The 14,403-nt window shown below is 43.9% G+C and overlaps 2 protein-coding genes across 4 annotated transcripts; both read left to right on the top strand.

Moving 5' to 3' along the window:
* Nucleotides 1–824: 824 nt before the first annotated feature.
* Nucleotides 825–4,210, top strand: GEMIN6 (gem nuclear organelle associated protein 6). 2 transcript variants are annotated; one of them, XM_057396900.1, is made up of 3 exons: nt 825–993; nt 1,731–1,876; nt 3,507–4,210. In XM_057396900.1, exons 2-3 carry the CDS (start codon nt 1,749–1,751, stop codon nt 3,880–3,882), a joined length of 504 nt encoding a protein of 167 aa, XP_057252883.1. In that variant the 5' UTR covers nt 825–993; nt 1,731–1,748; the 3' UTR covers nt 3,883–4,210. The 2 variants fall into 2 exon arrangements, with proteins under 2 accessions (XP_057252883.1, XP_057252884.1); XM_057396901.1 differs by lacking the exon at nt 825–993 and adding an exon at nt 1,093–1,276.
* Nucleotides 4,211–5,132: 922 nt separating this feature from the next.
* LOC130592502 (serine/arginine-rich splicing factor 7-like) lies at nt 5,133–11,996 on the top strand. 2 transcript variants are annotated; one of them, XM_057396898.1, is made up of 9 exons: nt 5,133–5,288; nt 5,604–5,784; nt 5,921–6,097; nt 7,044–7,118; nt 7,242–7,343; nt 7,824–7,877; nt 10,137–10,181; nt 10,793–10,828; nt 11,695–11,996. In XM_057396898.1, the coding sequence occupies exons 1-9, from the start codon at nt 5,267–5,269 to the stop codon at nt 11,717–11,719; spliced, it is 717 nt and encodes a 238-aa protein (XP_057252881.1). In that variant the 5' UTR covers nt 5,133–5,266; the 3' UTR covers nt 11,720–11,996. The 2 variants fall into 2 exon arrangements, with proteins under 2 accessions (XP_057252881.1, XP_057252882.1); XM_057396899.1 differs by lacking the exon at nt 10,137–10,181.
* The last annotated feature ends 2,407 nt before the right edge of the window (nt 11,997–14,403 follow it).

Raw genomic sequence — 14,403 nt, 5'->3', positions numbered from 1 at the left:
TTTGATCAGAAGGGACTACTGCCCTCCATTCCATGATCCAGAAGGGGACTGGTTAGGAAGTAAACCTAAAATGTGCTATGCTTACAAATATATAAAACCCAAACCATACTCCGTCTTTCCACTGCTTTTCTTTCAAACAGGAGCTTTGAATCCCCATTGTGTTGCTTGCTTTTATAATGAAAACAGTCAGATTTGTTCATCCCTGCTTTTGTAATAAATCATAACTCTGAAAGAAAACAGTAGCCGAATACAGAGGCATAGACCATTCCTAAATAATCACTGTAGCACTGTGGAAGTTCAATTGAAACTTTTTTAGAAAAGGAAATTAACCTCCTCAAGCTTGCAACATGAGACTTGTTTTATATCCTTGATTTTTTTTTTGTTACGCTCTCAAAACCATCACATGCTCGGTTACACTTAAAATTACTGAAACAATGGCAGCTGGTTTGCTTCATCCATAGGAAGCTTTTCCAGCTTTTCGTTGTTAAGAGAGAGGTTTTGGGATGGGAAAACAAGTTTCTCACCTTCATGGCTACACAGGAGTGCTTGTGAAGACAACTGTAAACCAGGGAGCAGATATATTTTTATGGAGTGGATCCACACAGCACGCACCTATACCTATTTAAGTACCCAGATTTCCTGAAGAGGCAGTGGTTTTGCATGCTGGAGTGAGTGATCTCAGCTCTAGCAGCAGGATTGCCAAACCCGGCCGAATTCTAGCTAGGCGGAAGGCAGCACACGGGGTAGGTGCATGCCCCACCTCCTTGTTTCGCAATCTGGCCTCTTATGTATATAAACCTATGTATAATTTATATGCACACCCTTATTTTTAAAACACCGCATCTCTGAGCATTTTCCTGCCTCGGAAGCCTCCAATTCCGTGCTTAAAATAACCCAAAATACTCAAACTGTGTCGGGGGAGGGCGCTGAGCGGCAGCAGGAAGCGGCGGGCCCAGCTCCCGGGCACCGTCGGCAGACGCGGGAATCGAGTCGGTGAGCGGGAATCCGGGCTGCAGGGCCGGGGATTCTCCCCTCTCTTGCCCTGTGGCACTGGGTGGCTCTCCTGCCGTGCCCAGCTCGCTGCCTGCCCTACCCGTCCCGCTTCAGGCTTTGAGGACCCTTGGGGGAACAAAGCAGGGCGCTTCCTCCTGCCCTTTGTCCGCCCTCCATCTCTCCCCAGCCCACATCCGGTGGGATACGGGGATGGAGACAAACGGTTGTGCGACACCACGCTGCAACAAGGGTGGCTCTGCTCTGATTGCTAGTAGTGCAGCTGGTACGGAGAAGAGAGTGGAAGAGCACTTGCTGTACTGTAGGGGTTGAGGATAGAGCCAGGATCCGGGTGGATAGCAGGCAATGGAAGGGCATAGACACCAGGGATGTGCCAGTACACAGAGTAAGGGGAGTAAAATTCTGCCCTTAAGGATCAGGAAAACCGAGGTTTTGTAAGGGGGCAGAATAATACATGTAATATTTAATGCCACGGGACAGTGTTATATCAGCAGAGCAATAATTTTTGTCAATATTTGTGCCTTTAAAAATGGGTGAACTGGGTGGGAAATTGCAGAACTGCAGCAATATGCAAACCACTTGTGTGAATGTTGGCTTTTAAAATAAAGCAAATTAGGCTTAAGACAAATGGAAGATTCGTACCATGATGCAAATTTGCTTCTCATGTGAAAGGCAAAGCAAAAGGATTCATTGCTTCTGCTAATTGCTCTATTTTCTAGGTTCTGGATGCAGGAAATATGAATGAGTGGCAGAAGAAAAGCCCTCTAGAGTGGGAAACATATTTGAACAAACTGGTGAAAGTTGCTGTAGTTGAGAAACATGAATATGAAGGATGGGTCTTAACAGTTGATCCAGTTTCTGCTAGGTAAGTACCAAAGCTTTTGTTTCCGTAAAGCTAAGGGAAGATTAGTTTTTCAGGAAAAGATTCCAAGACTGAAGCAAATTTATTTGGAGAAAAAAAAATGCACGTTTGGGTTGTGTATTCTGGTTTTTGGTTGGTTTGGTTTGGTTTTGTTTTTTGTTTTGATTGTCAAGACCTAAAAGAAAGCAACATTGCAGTTGATGAGGCCAGTTTACCTAAAACCACTGTAATCTCATTCAAAGGACTGAAGAGTCTGGGGAATGGATAATCTGAATTCATGCTAACTTTATTGTGGGCCTGAGGTTAGTACTTTAAATGATATCCATGTGTTCAGGATCACTTTTAATAATATACTAAGCCCTCCTTCCAGAAAGCAGGAATAAAGGAATATTTTTAATGCTTTAGATGTTCAAATCCTTATCCTCTGTCCAGAGTTCTCACATTGATGCCCAGCTCTCTCCTGCAGCCAAACAGCCATGACAGTGCAGTGGCTGCTTTGGAGAGGAAGCAGGGAAAATCAGCCATGACATTGGCCAGAAAGTGGTACCACAGGTCTCTAGTATTTGAAATGAGTAACTTGAAAACAGGGTTTGAGAAGTAGGACGCACCAGAGAATGGGCAGAAATTTGTCTCCTTGCTGCCAGAGCATTTTCAGACCTTTTTGGTTGTGTGCTTGTCCCACTTGAGCACAAGATGGAGGATAGAAACAAAACCATCCAGCTTCTGATGTTTCAGAAGAACTGGTTGTTACTTCAACTCTGGAGTAGCTCCAATACTCTAATCTTCTCTTGGAGTTGCCCATCCTTTTAGGAGGAAAGGTACACACAGCTGTGAGTGATTCTGGGAATGGCTCAGGCTAAAATCAAGGCATATTTCATCACAAGTTTCCCAGAAAGTCATTACTTCCACTGATGGTGGCAACAGTAGATTGACAAAGTGCTGGCATCAAATTCAGGAGTGTTTCTTCCCACAAGACAGAAAAAGGTTTTCTGATCCTCTGTGTTGACAGATGGGGAAGAGATCCTGGAAATGTAACAAGCTGCTTTCCTACCTCTATTTTAGGACTTCTGGAAAAAGTCCTTGGGAAAAGAGCAGGCTGCTACAACATGAGCCTGAACCTGCTGTCCCATTTTAGTATGCAAGCTATAGTTTTCAGTTAAGAAATTAGCAACACTCATGTAAAACTAAAAAAGTCATGATCAATAATGAGGTATTAATAATTTGACATTAAAAGGTTCTGATGTTAACTACCACCACTGCCTTCAGCATTCAAAGTGTTGGTTTTGAATGTTGGAAGACTTAAGGTTCTTCAGCAAGGTTGGGAATGCTGCACAAAAATATTTAGATTCCCAGCCCTGCTTTTAATGTACACTTTTTTTTTTGTGAAAGTAACGTTCTGCTTGATCGTGTCTAGAGTGGTTTCAAATTCAAGGCCAGAAGGCGCAAAGCCACACATTTTCATTATTTTAAAGGTATAGCAGCATGCTCTTCAAGAAGAATGCTGCGTACTCGATGCTGACTAAATTCTGGGTTATGCTGACACTAATGAGCACTCATCTCCAAGAATCTTGGCCTCTTTTTTCTCAGTCTTCATTTAAATACAGTGACTCATGCATCCTTCTTTCCTTGCCAGTATTGTCCTTGCAACATTCCCGGAGAATGAAAGTGTGTCCATATCAGTTGTCTTGGGCCATGCTGTCGAGGAGGTAGAAATACTGAAAGAAGGGGACGATGAAATGAAGCAACGGCTTTCTTGCATATTTGAACCTGAGGAAAGCAAAGCCTACAGCCCAGAGGAACTTGAAAAGAGGAAGAACAATTTGAAGACTTGGCTAGAAACAAACCACATCCCCATAACAGAGCAAGGTGAATCGGGAAAGACGCTATGTGTGGCAGGGGTATTGACTATTGACCCACCATATGGCCCAGAAGAGTGCAGCAGCTCCAATGAGATTATTCTGTCTCGAGTTCAAGGCTTAATACAGGGCTATCTTGAGAAAAACCAATGATATCTGCTGTTTAAAGCAGTTGCCTTTAGGAATGAGTGTACCTGGCCTATTTTAGGAACTGTCTGGGGTATAAATATTTGCAAAAATGCTGGGTTTAGATACTTTTGTCTGATTTTTGTATGTTAAGAAAGGGTTAAAACAAGCAGTATAAACTAAAACCATGAAACATTTTTTCCCTGAACTGTTTTTTACTAAAAGCAAGCTGTTGGGTAATGATAATGTATTAAACTGATGATGTAAGCTTACTGTATCAGGAATAAGATAATGTATCAGTTGAATAGCTATTTTTGTAACAGCACTGTGAAAGATGATATATGATAAATTTAAACTGTGTTTTCTTCTGCCTTTAAAATTAATCTAATTATCCAGTGGTGTAGACATGTTTATCTGAATTTGGAATCACCGAACCAGATGAAAAAATTGTTCTGTTTTTTGTTGTTTTTTTTTCCCCACAACTGTTCTCCTAATTTGGAACATGGATTATAATGTAGGTCCAAGTTTTTAAAATTATTAGGGAAAGATAGCAGGCAAAGAGAAGGTTTTTAAAACATTTCCTATCTATCGTTGCTGTTTTAGAGCAGCAGTGATTGGAAGACCTTTGCTTCATAGAGAATTCCGTGCAATTCAATGTTTGTTTCCTGTTGCTTTGGTTTTATCTTTTGGCAGCACACAGTGCAAGAATCATTGTGTTATTATTCCTGAGCTTGTTAACGTACAGCCCTCATTTATTTCCTATATTGCTTTGTTCTGTCTTGAGATCACAACAAAACATGTAAATGTGATCAAATGCACTTTGGAAGCCTGCCTAACCCTTGTTAATAAAATGCCATGCTCCTTCCTGCTGTGGCTTATTTAAAATCACTTCAGATTGGTCAGGTTCACTCTGTTTTTTCTTAAAAATAGTTATCTGCACGTATGCTGCTGTGTGTGTCTCCCTGCAAAGGTTGGTAGATGCCAACAAAAATGCTTATGCCGCCTGTCTGGATGAGGGGATTGGGCAGTGCTTGAATTCCAGGGCACGCAAGGCTCATTGGGTTGTATTCGGTGTGAGAGCTAGTGTCGGGTCAAACTCTGCTCAGCCGCTTTAAGAACAGCTTGTGAACGCCCCGTCACGCAGAATGTAGCACCTCCTTGCCCGGGAGCGAAGAGCCTGGTGAGGTTCATCGCCTCAGACTCAGCACGCCTGCCGCCCTGAACGCGCCCGCCCGCCGCTCTTCTCGCGAGATCTCCCCGCGGCCAGGAGCGGGGCTGCTCCGCCCCGCGTTGCCAAGCGACCAAAGCCCACCCCGCAGTCTCTCCGAGCGGTCGGGGCGCGGCGCGCAGTCGCAGCGGAGACTCCGTGTGCATAAGGGTCGTGCGCGGGGTTCAGTCTGCAGCCGGGAAGATGTCGCGCTATGGGCGTTATGGTAAGGGGGAACGGGGAGTGTGAAGCGAGCCGGGGGCTGCCCATGGCGGGAGCGGCGTCGCTCGCTCTCCGCTGAGGGATGGGAAAAGGTGGCCGTTGGCTTCTGGCGGCCGGCTGCGAGAGCGGAGGGGGCCGAGGAGAGAGGCTCCTGGAGCAGCCGTGGGTCGGTGGCCGCGGGTTCGGTGGGCAGCGGGCCCCGGTGAGGGCGGTGTGGAAGGGAGGGAGCGGAGCGGCGGGCCTCGTGTCCTGGGCCGCGCCTGCGCACCGCAGGCTTGCGGAGCGGCGTGCGGGCCTGACATGGCGTCCATCCATGCAGAGACCAAGGTGTACGTGGGGAACCTGGGCACGGGCGCTGGAAAGGGCGAGCTGGAGAGAGCCTTCAGCTACTACGGGCCCCTGAGAACCGTGTGGATCGCGAGGAACCCGCCGGGGTTTGCCTTCGTGGAGTTTGAAGATCCGAGGGATGCTGAGGATGCTGTGCTTGGCCTCGATGGAAAGTATGTTTATGCCTGAAATGTCCTTGACTGCTGTGGCTGCAGTTTTAGCCTGCACGCATCATCAGTACCCGTTCTGTGTGTAGCAGGCACAGGGGAGACAAGTATTCTTGTGATTTATACATACTATGTCTTTCAGGATAATATGTGGCTCCAGAGTTAGAGTGGAAGTGTCAACTGGGATGCCTCGTCGCTCCCGTTATGACAGGCCTCCTGCCCGGCGCCCCTTTGACCCAAACGACAGATGCTATGAGTGTGGTGAGAAAGGCCACTATGCTTATGATTGTCACCGCTATAGTCGCCGAAGGAGGAGCAGGTACGTGTGGGGCCAGAGTGGCTGGGTTGCTTCGCCAGTTCTCTGTTGTGTAGCTCTTGTTAGCCAAGAACACAATGTTGCACCAGCTTTAACTCTTAATATTGTAAGTCAGCAGGTGTATATCACTTTTTTTTTTTTTGCTAATACATATAAAATGTTAATATCTTAATAATCAACCTGGTCAAAACCTTTCAGGTTTCTTCGTTTGAGTCAGTCGCCTTGATTCAGAATGTCACGAGCCTTAAGATTTCATGCTGAGGCGCCTTGCAAATCCGACACTTAAGATCCTCCTAGACCTTGAGGTGATCAGCATAAGAGGCCAGATCCCCTCGAGCCATCTACACGTAGCTTCACCTTATTCTTTAAGGGCAGAAAAATTGAGACGGTGATCGCCGTAACAGTAAATTTGGCTTTCAATTGGGGCCCCCCTCCGGTTTAGAAAGAGGAACACCAGATTGACCACATTCCCACCTAGAAAAATCTTCTTGCGTCAATCAAGCCTCACCCTGGCTCATTGGGCTGTCAGTTTGATCGTCGTTAGATTGAAGAGAACACCTAGATGCAGCGATCGGCTATAGATACTTCTAGATCGTCTAGATCTGCTAGACCTTGGGCCAAAGAGGGTCGACCTGCAAACTTGCAAGGTTTATTTTAAATACGCATTACAGTGTTTTCTATTCTAATGTAATTCTGCAATGTCATTCAGCTTTTAACATTTTCCTAGGTAGTAAAATGCTCAAGACGAGTAGGCCCAGAGATTTTTCCAGCTGACAGATGCTAGTGGTGTGGTTTTCTTTTTGTGTTGTTTTTTTTTTAAATATATTTTTGTTTCTTTTTTTTGTTTTCTTTTTAGTTGTCTGAAATAAGTTTTGACTTCAGCAGGGCCTCACATGCATTGGTTGCTGCAGCTTTGTCCTCATACCTCTTTTCTCTAACCTAAACCTAGGTCCCGGTCGAGATCCCGTTCGCGGTCCCGAGGACGAAGGTATTCTCGCTCACGCAGTCGGAGTCGTGGTAGGAGGTAGGTTTCTGCCTGTTGTATTTACATGCCTTTCCTTACTCCTCCCTCTGCTCCACTCCTTTCTCTGCTCCTTGTGAAAAATCACTTGCAGTAATTCTAATTGGTTTTCCCTTTCTTTTGTAGATCGAGATCAGCTTCCTACCGCAGGTCCAGGTCAATCTCTCCTCGTAGGTATAGGTCATTTTCACCCCGCAGATCTCGGTCTGGTTCTTTAAGGAGATCAAGGTTTGTGTTCTTCATTAAGCCCACAACATTGTTGAAGGGAACGTAACTATTGGAGTTAACATTTAGCTTGTTTTGCAGTTCATGTGTTTGCAGGAGCCTTTATGGTGTAACATTCCCGAGAGCTAGCTGAATGCTTTGTTTGATGTTAAAAACGAAACATAAAATTCTGGAATTGCTGTTTCTGAGGTCTTTTATACTTCAGCTGTACTAAAGATACAGCTTTGATCCAAGGTTAAGTTTTCATACTTCACTTTTAAAGCTACAGGGAGTAACTGTGCTTAATCAGCTAGGGCAGTAGAATTTATGTGTTCTGGGTAGTACTGGTTAAATGTACTACATCTTTCTAATAATAAAAGTTATTCTTGCAAAACTAATAGTTCCAGCAAAATTATCTGAGATTAGTATCATAAAAATCAAAGAATATTATCTCAGCTATATGAATTATATAGCAGTAGTTGATCTGTTGCTGCTTTTTCCTAGATCTAGGTCCAGGTCACGCTCAAGGTCCCGGTCTGTTGTATGGCCTCGAAGCAGGTAAGATACTTGTTTTAATTGAAACTTATACTAGTATTGGGGGTAGTTTTTTTTGTGGGTTTTTTCGCTTTCCTGGGAGAATTTGACTGGAAGGGTTTAGGAAGTTGAATTGCACAGCAATGTTTGCATTTAGTAATTTACGCTTTTTCACAGACTAGTAGTGGCTGATTTCTTGACTAAACATGAGCTTGTTTGGTTTGTGGACTCTATATATCGTGTCTCTGTAGCCATAAACAAAGCATATATATGCCTTAAGGTTTGTGGAGAGAAGTATTGAGGACTAGTTAATACCTGTGCATGTAGAGAATGCTTGACCTTGAGACCTGCAGGAAATGTTGCTTAGGTTTTTCTTCGCATGGTTTCTTTGTAAATTCCAAATGGTGGGGCTGGGTGGGAAGCAATGAGGTGGTTGCTACTGTTAACTCTTGCTTACAGCTTTTCAGCTTTGTCAGTTCCAGTTCTGAGAGTTAGATCAAATTAAATTGCTGAGAACTATATTACATGGGGTAAGGTGCTTGACTTGAGAGGTTCGAAGGGTTGAGTGGACAGGACCATGAGTCCTAATGCCACAGGTGGTGTGTTGAAGGACTTCGCTGACATGCAGCCCTAGTTTTGTGGATCTGGCTATTTTCTATGCTGAAATGGAAGCTGAGTAAAATGGGCATAGAGTAAGTGTTCCTGTATTCTTTTCCTCCATCTTCCGTAATAAGTTTTAGTTGGAAGAAGGGTGAAAGAATAGGATAAAAATGTGGTGGACAGGAGATCTGAAGTTAGCAGTAGTTGTCTTCTGTTTTGTACTAGAATGGGGGATGAGAAATGTTTTCAAGCAGTCTGCTACCTTGGGACTTGCACATTGAGCCTAAAGGGGGATGATGATTATTACTAGAGCTGTCCTGACTTACTATTTGTACAAGCCTGTAATGAAGGCTCAAAATGCATGCTGCTACTGTGGAAGAGTTTGGATGCTGCTGATGTTGCTCAGGGACATCTGGGGCAGTCATGTTCCTGCATGAAGGACTTGATACTCATGTTGAAATTTCTGGGAAATGCTGACTTTGTGCAGGTGTGCAAGAAGTGGTAGTTCAGGGCTAGAGTATTGGCAACATCATGAAAACTCCAGAGGTTCTTGTTCTCTGCTAATTCTGCAAAACACAAGTACAAAACCAGCACTGCTTTTAGAGCTTTTGATCTGCAATTCTGCTTTGCTGCTGTGCCTCTTGGAAGGTTTGTTGGCAGTTTTGGTAGCAAGATGATGCTCTTGTGTGCTGAAAGTTGTGCTTGTGCTGCAAAATGCAAGTTCTGGGTAGTTGAGAGCAACCCCATTCTGTGTAACTGTGATACAGTAGCAAAATAACTGTTTTTAATGTTAAGAGCTGTGACCAGGAAGGTTTCAAAGCAGTGGTATGTAACTCTTTTTTTTAACTTACAGTAGTATTTCTATAAGTTAATAGGTCAGGTAAAGGTGAATCTTGGTTAGCCTTTAAAAGCAGTTCTAAGCAGAAATAGACTCATAGAATGGTTTGGGTTGGAAGGAACTGTAAAGCTCATCCAGTTCCAACTCTCTGCCACAGGCAGGGACACCTTCCACTAGACCAGGCTGCTCCGAGCCCTGTCCAGCCTGGCCTTGAACACTGCCAGGAATGGGAAAGTCGCAGCTTCTCTGGGCAGCCTGTACCAAAAGTTTGGTTTTTGGCTAAGTCTGCTAAACAACTGACTCTTGAGCACCAGGCTTTCTGATGTTCATGCCTGAATTCTAGCATTCTGGGAATACAGTTATTTTCTAAGTAACAGCAAATATTTGAGTTGGTAAAGGAACAAAAATGTCAGGAAAGTATTGCTGTTGGAGTAGTTTTAATTCATAAGATGAACTGGGAATAGTTTACACTTTACTAGTCAGATAATAAAGAGAGAACCAAAATGCTGTTGGGATAACTAATGGAAGAGCTGTACTATACTTGAAAATACATGGGGAGAATGTCTGGGAGCTGCTTACAAGGTCTTGTTTTGTGAAGGTAGTAGCTGAAGCTTTGCTGGGGAGCTTGTTGTGCTTGTACTCTTGTCTTCTGATGAGGGGGGTCTCTGGAATAAGAGCTAAAAGATTCTTCTGAACCATCACAAGAAAAGCCTACAGCACCAGAGCCTCCCTCTCTAGTTTGTGATACCACATCATATGAACTTGCTGTTGCTGGTTTAGCTAACTTTCATTGTATGTGCATGCTACTGGCTGCTTTGCTGAGCTTTATTTTTCTCCTGTTGTAGGTCTGGGTCCCATGGTAGATCTAAATCTGGCTTACCTGCTAAAAGGTGAGCATATACATACAAGCAACACTCAATATGTTGTGTTTTGGGGTTTGGTGGTTGGTTTTTTTTTCCTCGGACCAGTATTGCAGTTGCATGTGAATGAGGTGTGGTGGGCATTCTCTCTTTTCTTTTTTTCTTCTAGGTTTCTTTTAATAGCTGTTTTTAAAGTATTTTTCATACTTTAATGTTTTTTGTTGTTTTTTTTTTTTGGACATTAAACAATTCTCCTAGGATACAGGTTTTTGTTTAACCCATAGTTGTGACAGAAAGTATTTTTGACAGCATTTGGGGCATGTCTTTCCCTACCTTTAGTTCTCAACTCTGTAGTTCTTAGTGTTCCTGACCTTGTGATTCACTGCTCCTGCTTTGCAGTTCTGCTGTGATCATTTTACAGCTGCTTTGGTGCTGTGTTGTTCTTCCTGAGGGCTCCAGTTTTCAGCAGTTGTCCTTCTCCACTGCAGCTTCTTGCTTGATGTAGTTTCATGTACTTGCTGTCATCAGCATTTTAACATGTTTAACATCAAACTGTTCTTACTGGTTTTAAGTCGCCCGAAGCAGTTGCTGAGTGTGTACAGGTTTATCACATTGATGGCTTTTCTTCTTTATTTTAACAGTCGTTCAAAGTCCAGATCACCATCTCCAAAGAGAAGGTAGGAATACCTTAAAACTTGAGTGTGCCATACAGTTACACAGCAACCACTCCATACACGAGTGCTGGAGAAGTTAACTTGTGCAAGCATAGAAGCTTAAAGTTTGTCTTGATCTGTGAACTGTGTGAAAAGATGAATTATTGTGGGCACTTCCTACTATGAAAAGATGATGTTTCATGGGCACTTCCTACCACTGGTAGTCAGAACTTCATGACAGTAACCCTGAGGTAACCTACTTAAATGAAATGTTAAAGTCGACAGAAAACGTGAGCAAATGAGAATCAGGTCTCCCAAAGTTCCCGAGGAACTTAGAATCTGGGGAAGAAGTGAATAATGTGAGGCATGGAGCAAACTATGTATGTGTGCTAGGATTAAATTCCTGGTGGTGGCTCCTCGCAGCTGGGTCTCAGTTGCACCACTGCCAAGTTTTGCTGTGCACTGTGAAGGAAGAAGGTTTTCCTACGGAACCAGAGAGGTGTGTGCTGGAATTTACATAGTCTGAGCTGGTGCCTTGCAGAGAGCCCTAAACTGAAACAGCAGGTTACGGCAGAGTAGGAATTCCTCTGCACAGCTGGAGCATAGGCCTCCAAGGTTCTTCCTGAGCAGGCTTGATGTCTCACCTAGCTATGGCAGCTGATGGCTCTTTGTTTTGCCTGCCCTTTTCAAGCTTAGTGCAGTTTTTACTTATAAAGGAGTAAAATATAACACTTCTCATTATTCATCAACTGTAAATGAGAACATTGTAGTAAGGGACATTATGAGGCAGGAAGGGCTCCCGAGCAGAGGAAACCTGGGGTAGCACATAAAATTTCTGTTTGTTGGGTTTGCTGTAAGAGTTGCTTTTAATGTTTTTCTTTCCCTTTCAGTCACTCACCATCAGGAAGCCCTTGAAGGAGCGGAAGTCATGAAAGAATGGATTTGAATTAAAAAAGTTTAAGAAGAAAAATTTATTTTGTTTACATTATTATAAGGGATTTTGTGGTGTCTTTATAAATGTAAGGGCTTAGTCCTAGAAGGCTGTTTCTATTGACTAACAATTGGCATGAACATTTTAAAAGTCTTAGTAGTAGACTAATGCAAAACTCCTTTGTTGTGTTAATGTTCTGTGATCTGGAAATGTTGGGCTTTTTTTATTGGAGCGTTGAAATAAACTGCATTTCTAAAGAAGTATTTTGTGATAACCCTGCTCTTTCTGTTAATATTTGGGTAGCTGAAGCAGGTTACGGGTTACTGGTGAAAAGCAGGAGGCACTTGTGAACTGAGGGTAGTGCAGCAGCCAGTCAGTAGCTCTGCAGGTGTGTGCAGGAGCACGGATTAGGGTACCAGTACCAGCTTGCCAGTGTTAATGTTTGGTCTTAAATGCTATGGTGATCTGTACTGTGTAGTTTTATTTGCACCTCCTCAAAGCTCAATGAAGCTGAAAATCTGTCTGGGGGTGTTTGTGCACTTGATGAACTGGCTTTCAGAAATGCTTAGGAAGGGTGTTAACCGATTGGAAAAAAAACAAGAACTGTGAATGCTCCTTTGTCCTAATGATTAAAGGACCAGTGGACTTCTCACTTGGAGGTATTTGGAATATTTCTGGAATGTAAACTGTTGAAGTAAATACTTCTAGAAATCTTGTTCTGTGTCCAGTTGTGATAGTTAGGATAAACTGGCAGTTCTGGTGCAGAAGATAATACTCTTTTGGGGAAATTAAAGCTTTTTGTATAGATTGAAGGTCACAAGCAGAACCTGCAGGTCATGTTTAAGTAGCAGTCAGTATATCTGGGGCATTGAGAGTTCATGTTACACTGACCTGGTGTGACTGGTCACATCATCTCCTTTGGTAGTAAAGTGCAACCATGGGACTTACTGCTGTCCTTACCAGTTGCTGCTTTGGAAACTGGACTGTGGCTGCCTGTATACAGATGGCCGCCATCTCACCATTGGGGGATATAATAGAAGTATGATAAACTAGCGCAAGGCAGTTGCAAGTTTTGAGTGGTCATTATCAGTTTGCAGCTGATAATGGCTGGTAACAGACTAGTAAAGACAGTGCCAGGTGATTTTCACTTCTCCCTGCCCCATCACGGTTTATTGCATCAATGGTACAATTGCTCTGTACAACAGTGTTTTTAAAGAGGGAGAGGGGGGTGGCTTTTTTCCTCTCTGTACTGCAAAGCAAGCTGACTCCATAATAAACCTGTAGACTAAAACACTTCTAGTGAATACATTTCTTTTTCAGTCAGGTATTAGAGTGTCACAAGGTGGGGGGGCAGCTGGGATAGAGGAGGATGGAGGGAAGGAGGATTACTGGGGGTAGGAGCGTTGGGGAGATATTACATCTGCTGAAAGATGCAATATAACCACTGTGCCCAGTCCTTGAAGTGCATATGCAATTTCCAGGAATTGCGTATTTGTCAGTGAATAGGGCACTATTTAGAAATCCTGAAATAACAGCTAGTGCTGCAGCCCAAGGGGGTGAGATAGGAGGGGTGTGCTCACAGTTCCATACTCACTGTCACCTTTTGATTGCATCAATTTATGCTTTGCTCCCTTCCAGACGTAGCAGTTCTACCACCAGGCAAGACACCAGGATGTTGCACAAGTCCTGCCTCTGCTAGGGGAATGTAGCTACTTATCAGTCAGCTGTCCTTGTCCTCACTTCACTTCCCATGGAACTTAGCTTGTACATGAGGGAAGAGTCATACAGCCCCTGCTTGAGCACTAGTTTTCATCCAAAATATAACACTCTGATGGCTGGGAAGTCATTTACTCAAGAGGATACCACTTCTATGGAAGTCTGAGGTGAAAAATAGAATCAGTTCCCATTTAATGCTCTATTAGTCCTGCTTCACACAGAGCTTGTGGCTGACAGCAAACTCCATGTGCCTCTAGTGCTTTAACACCCTGCCCTACGATCCCTACACCCTAACAGCTCTTTATTAACCCTGTCCAGGTGGGGAGGTACAGAAGTATGGTGCTACTGGTGACTAACATCAAGCTGTGGGAACACTCCAGTCACCTGCAGTAGTGCTGGTTTTGGCTGGGATAAGGTTAATTTTCTTCATAGCATGGGGCTGTGTTTTGGATTTGTGCTGACAGCTGTGTGATAATGCAAAGATACTTTAATCACTGCTGAGCAGTGCTTACACAGCCTTTTCTGCTGCTCATTCTACTGAGTAGGCTGGGGGGGAGGCACAAGAAGTGAGGAGGGGACAGAGACAGGCTAGCTGATGCCAACTGACTGAAGGGATACTCCAGACCATGTGGTGTCATGCTTGGCATATAAAGCTGGGAGAAGTAGAAGGAAGGACACACACGCTTAGAGTGATGGTGTTTGTCATCCCAAGTAACCATTGCGTGTGACGAAGCTGTGCTGTCCTGGAGATGGCAGAACACCTGCCTGAGATGGGAAGTGGTGAATGGATTCCTTGATATGCTTTGCTTGCACAAATGGCTTTTGCTTTACCTGTTAACCTGTTTTTATCTTTACCATTTCTCTCCTCTATCCCACTGCAGGGGTGGACTGCAGCTGTGCACTGCTTAGTTGCTAGCTGGGGTTAAACCACAACAGAAGTTCAACATATCAT

Source organism: Pezoporus wallicus, unplaced genomic scaffold, assembly GCF_028554395.1.
Source record: "Pezoporus wallicus isolate ANWC-B61680 ecotype Strahan unplaced genomic scaffold, APGP_CSIRO_Pwel_v1 contig_7265, whole genome shotgun sequence".
Lineage (NCBI taxonomy): Eukaryota > Metazoa > Chordata > Aves > Psittaciformes > Psittacidae > Pezoporus > Pezoporus wallicus.
The sequence above is the reverse complement of the archived record's forward strand: the minus strand, read 5'-3'. Positions and strand labels throughout refer to the sequence as shown.

Coding starts and splice junctions, on each gene's coding strand:
- GEMIN6 (XM_057396900.1), top strand. CDS start 1,749: ATGAATGAGTGGCAGAAGAAAAGCCCTCTAGAGTGGGAAACATATTTG. Junction 1,877..3,506: donor GTTGATCCAGTTTCTGCTAG/GTAAGTACCAAA, acceptor TTTCCTTGCCAG/TATTGTCCTTGCAACATTCC.
- LOC130592502 (XM_057396898.1), top strand. CDS start 5,267: ATGTCGCGCTATGGGCGTTATG. Junction 5,289..5,603: donor GTCGCGCTATGGGCGTTATG/GTAAGGGGGAAC, acceptor CCATCCATGCAG/AGACCAAGGTGTACGTGGGG. Junction 10,829..11,694: donor TCACCATCTCCAAAGAGAAG/GTAGGAATACCT, acceptor TTTCCCTTTCAG/TCACTCACCATCAGGAAGCC.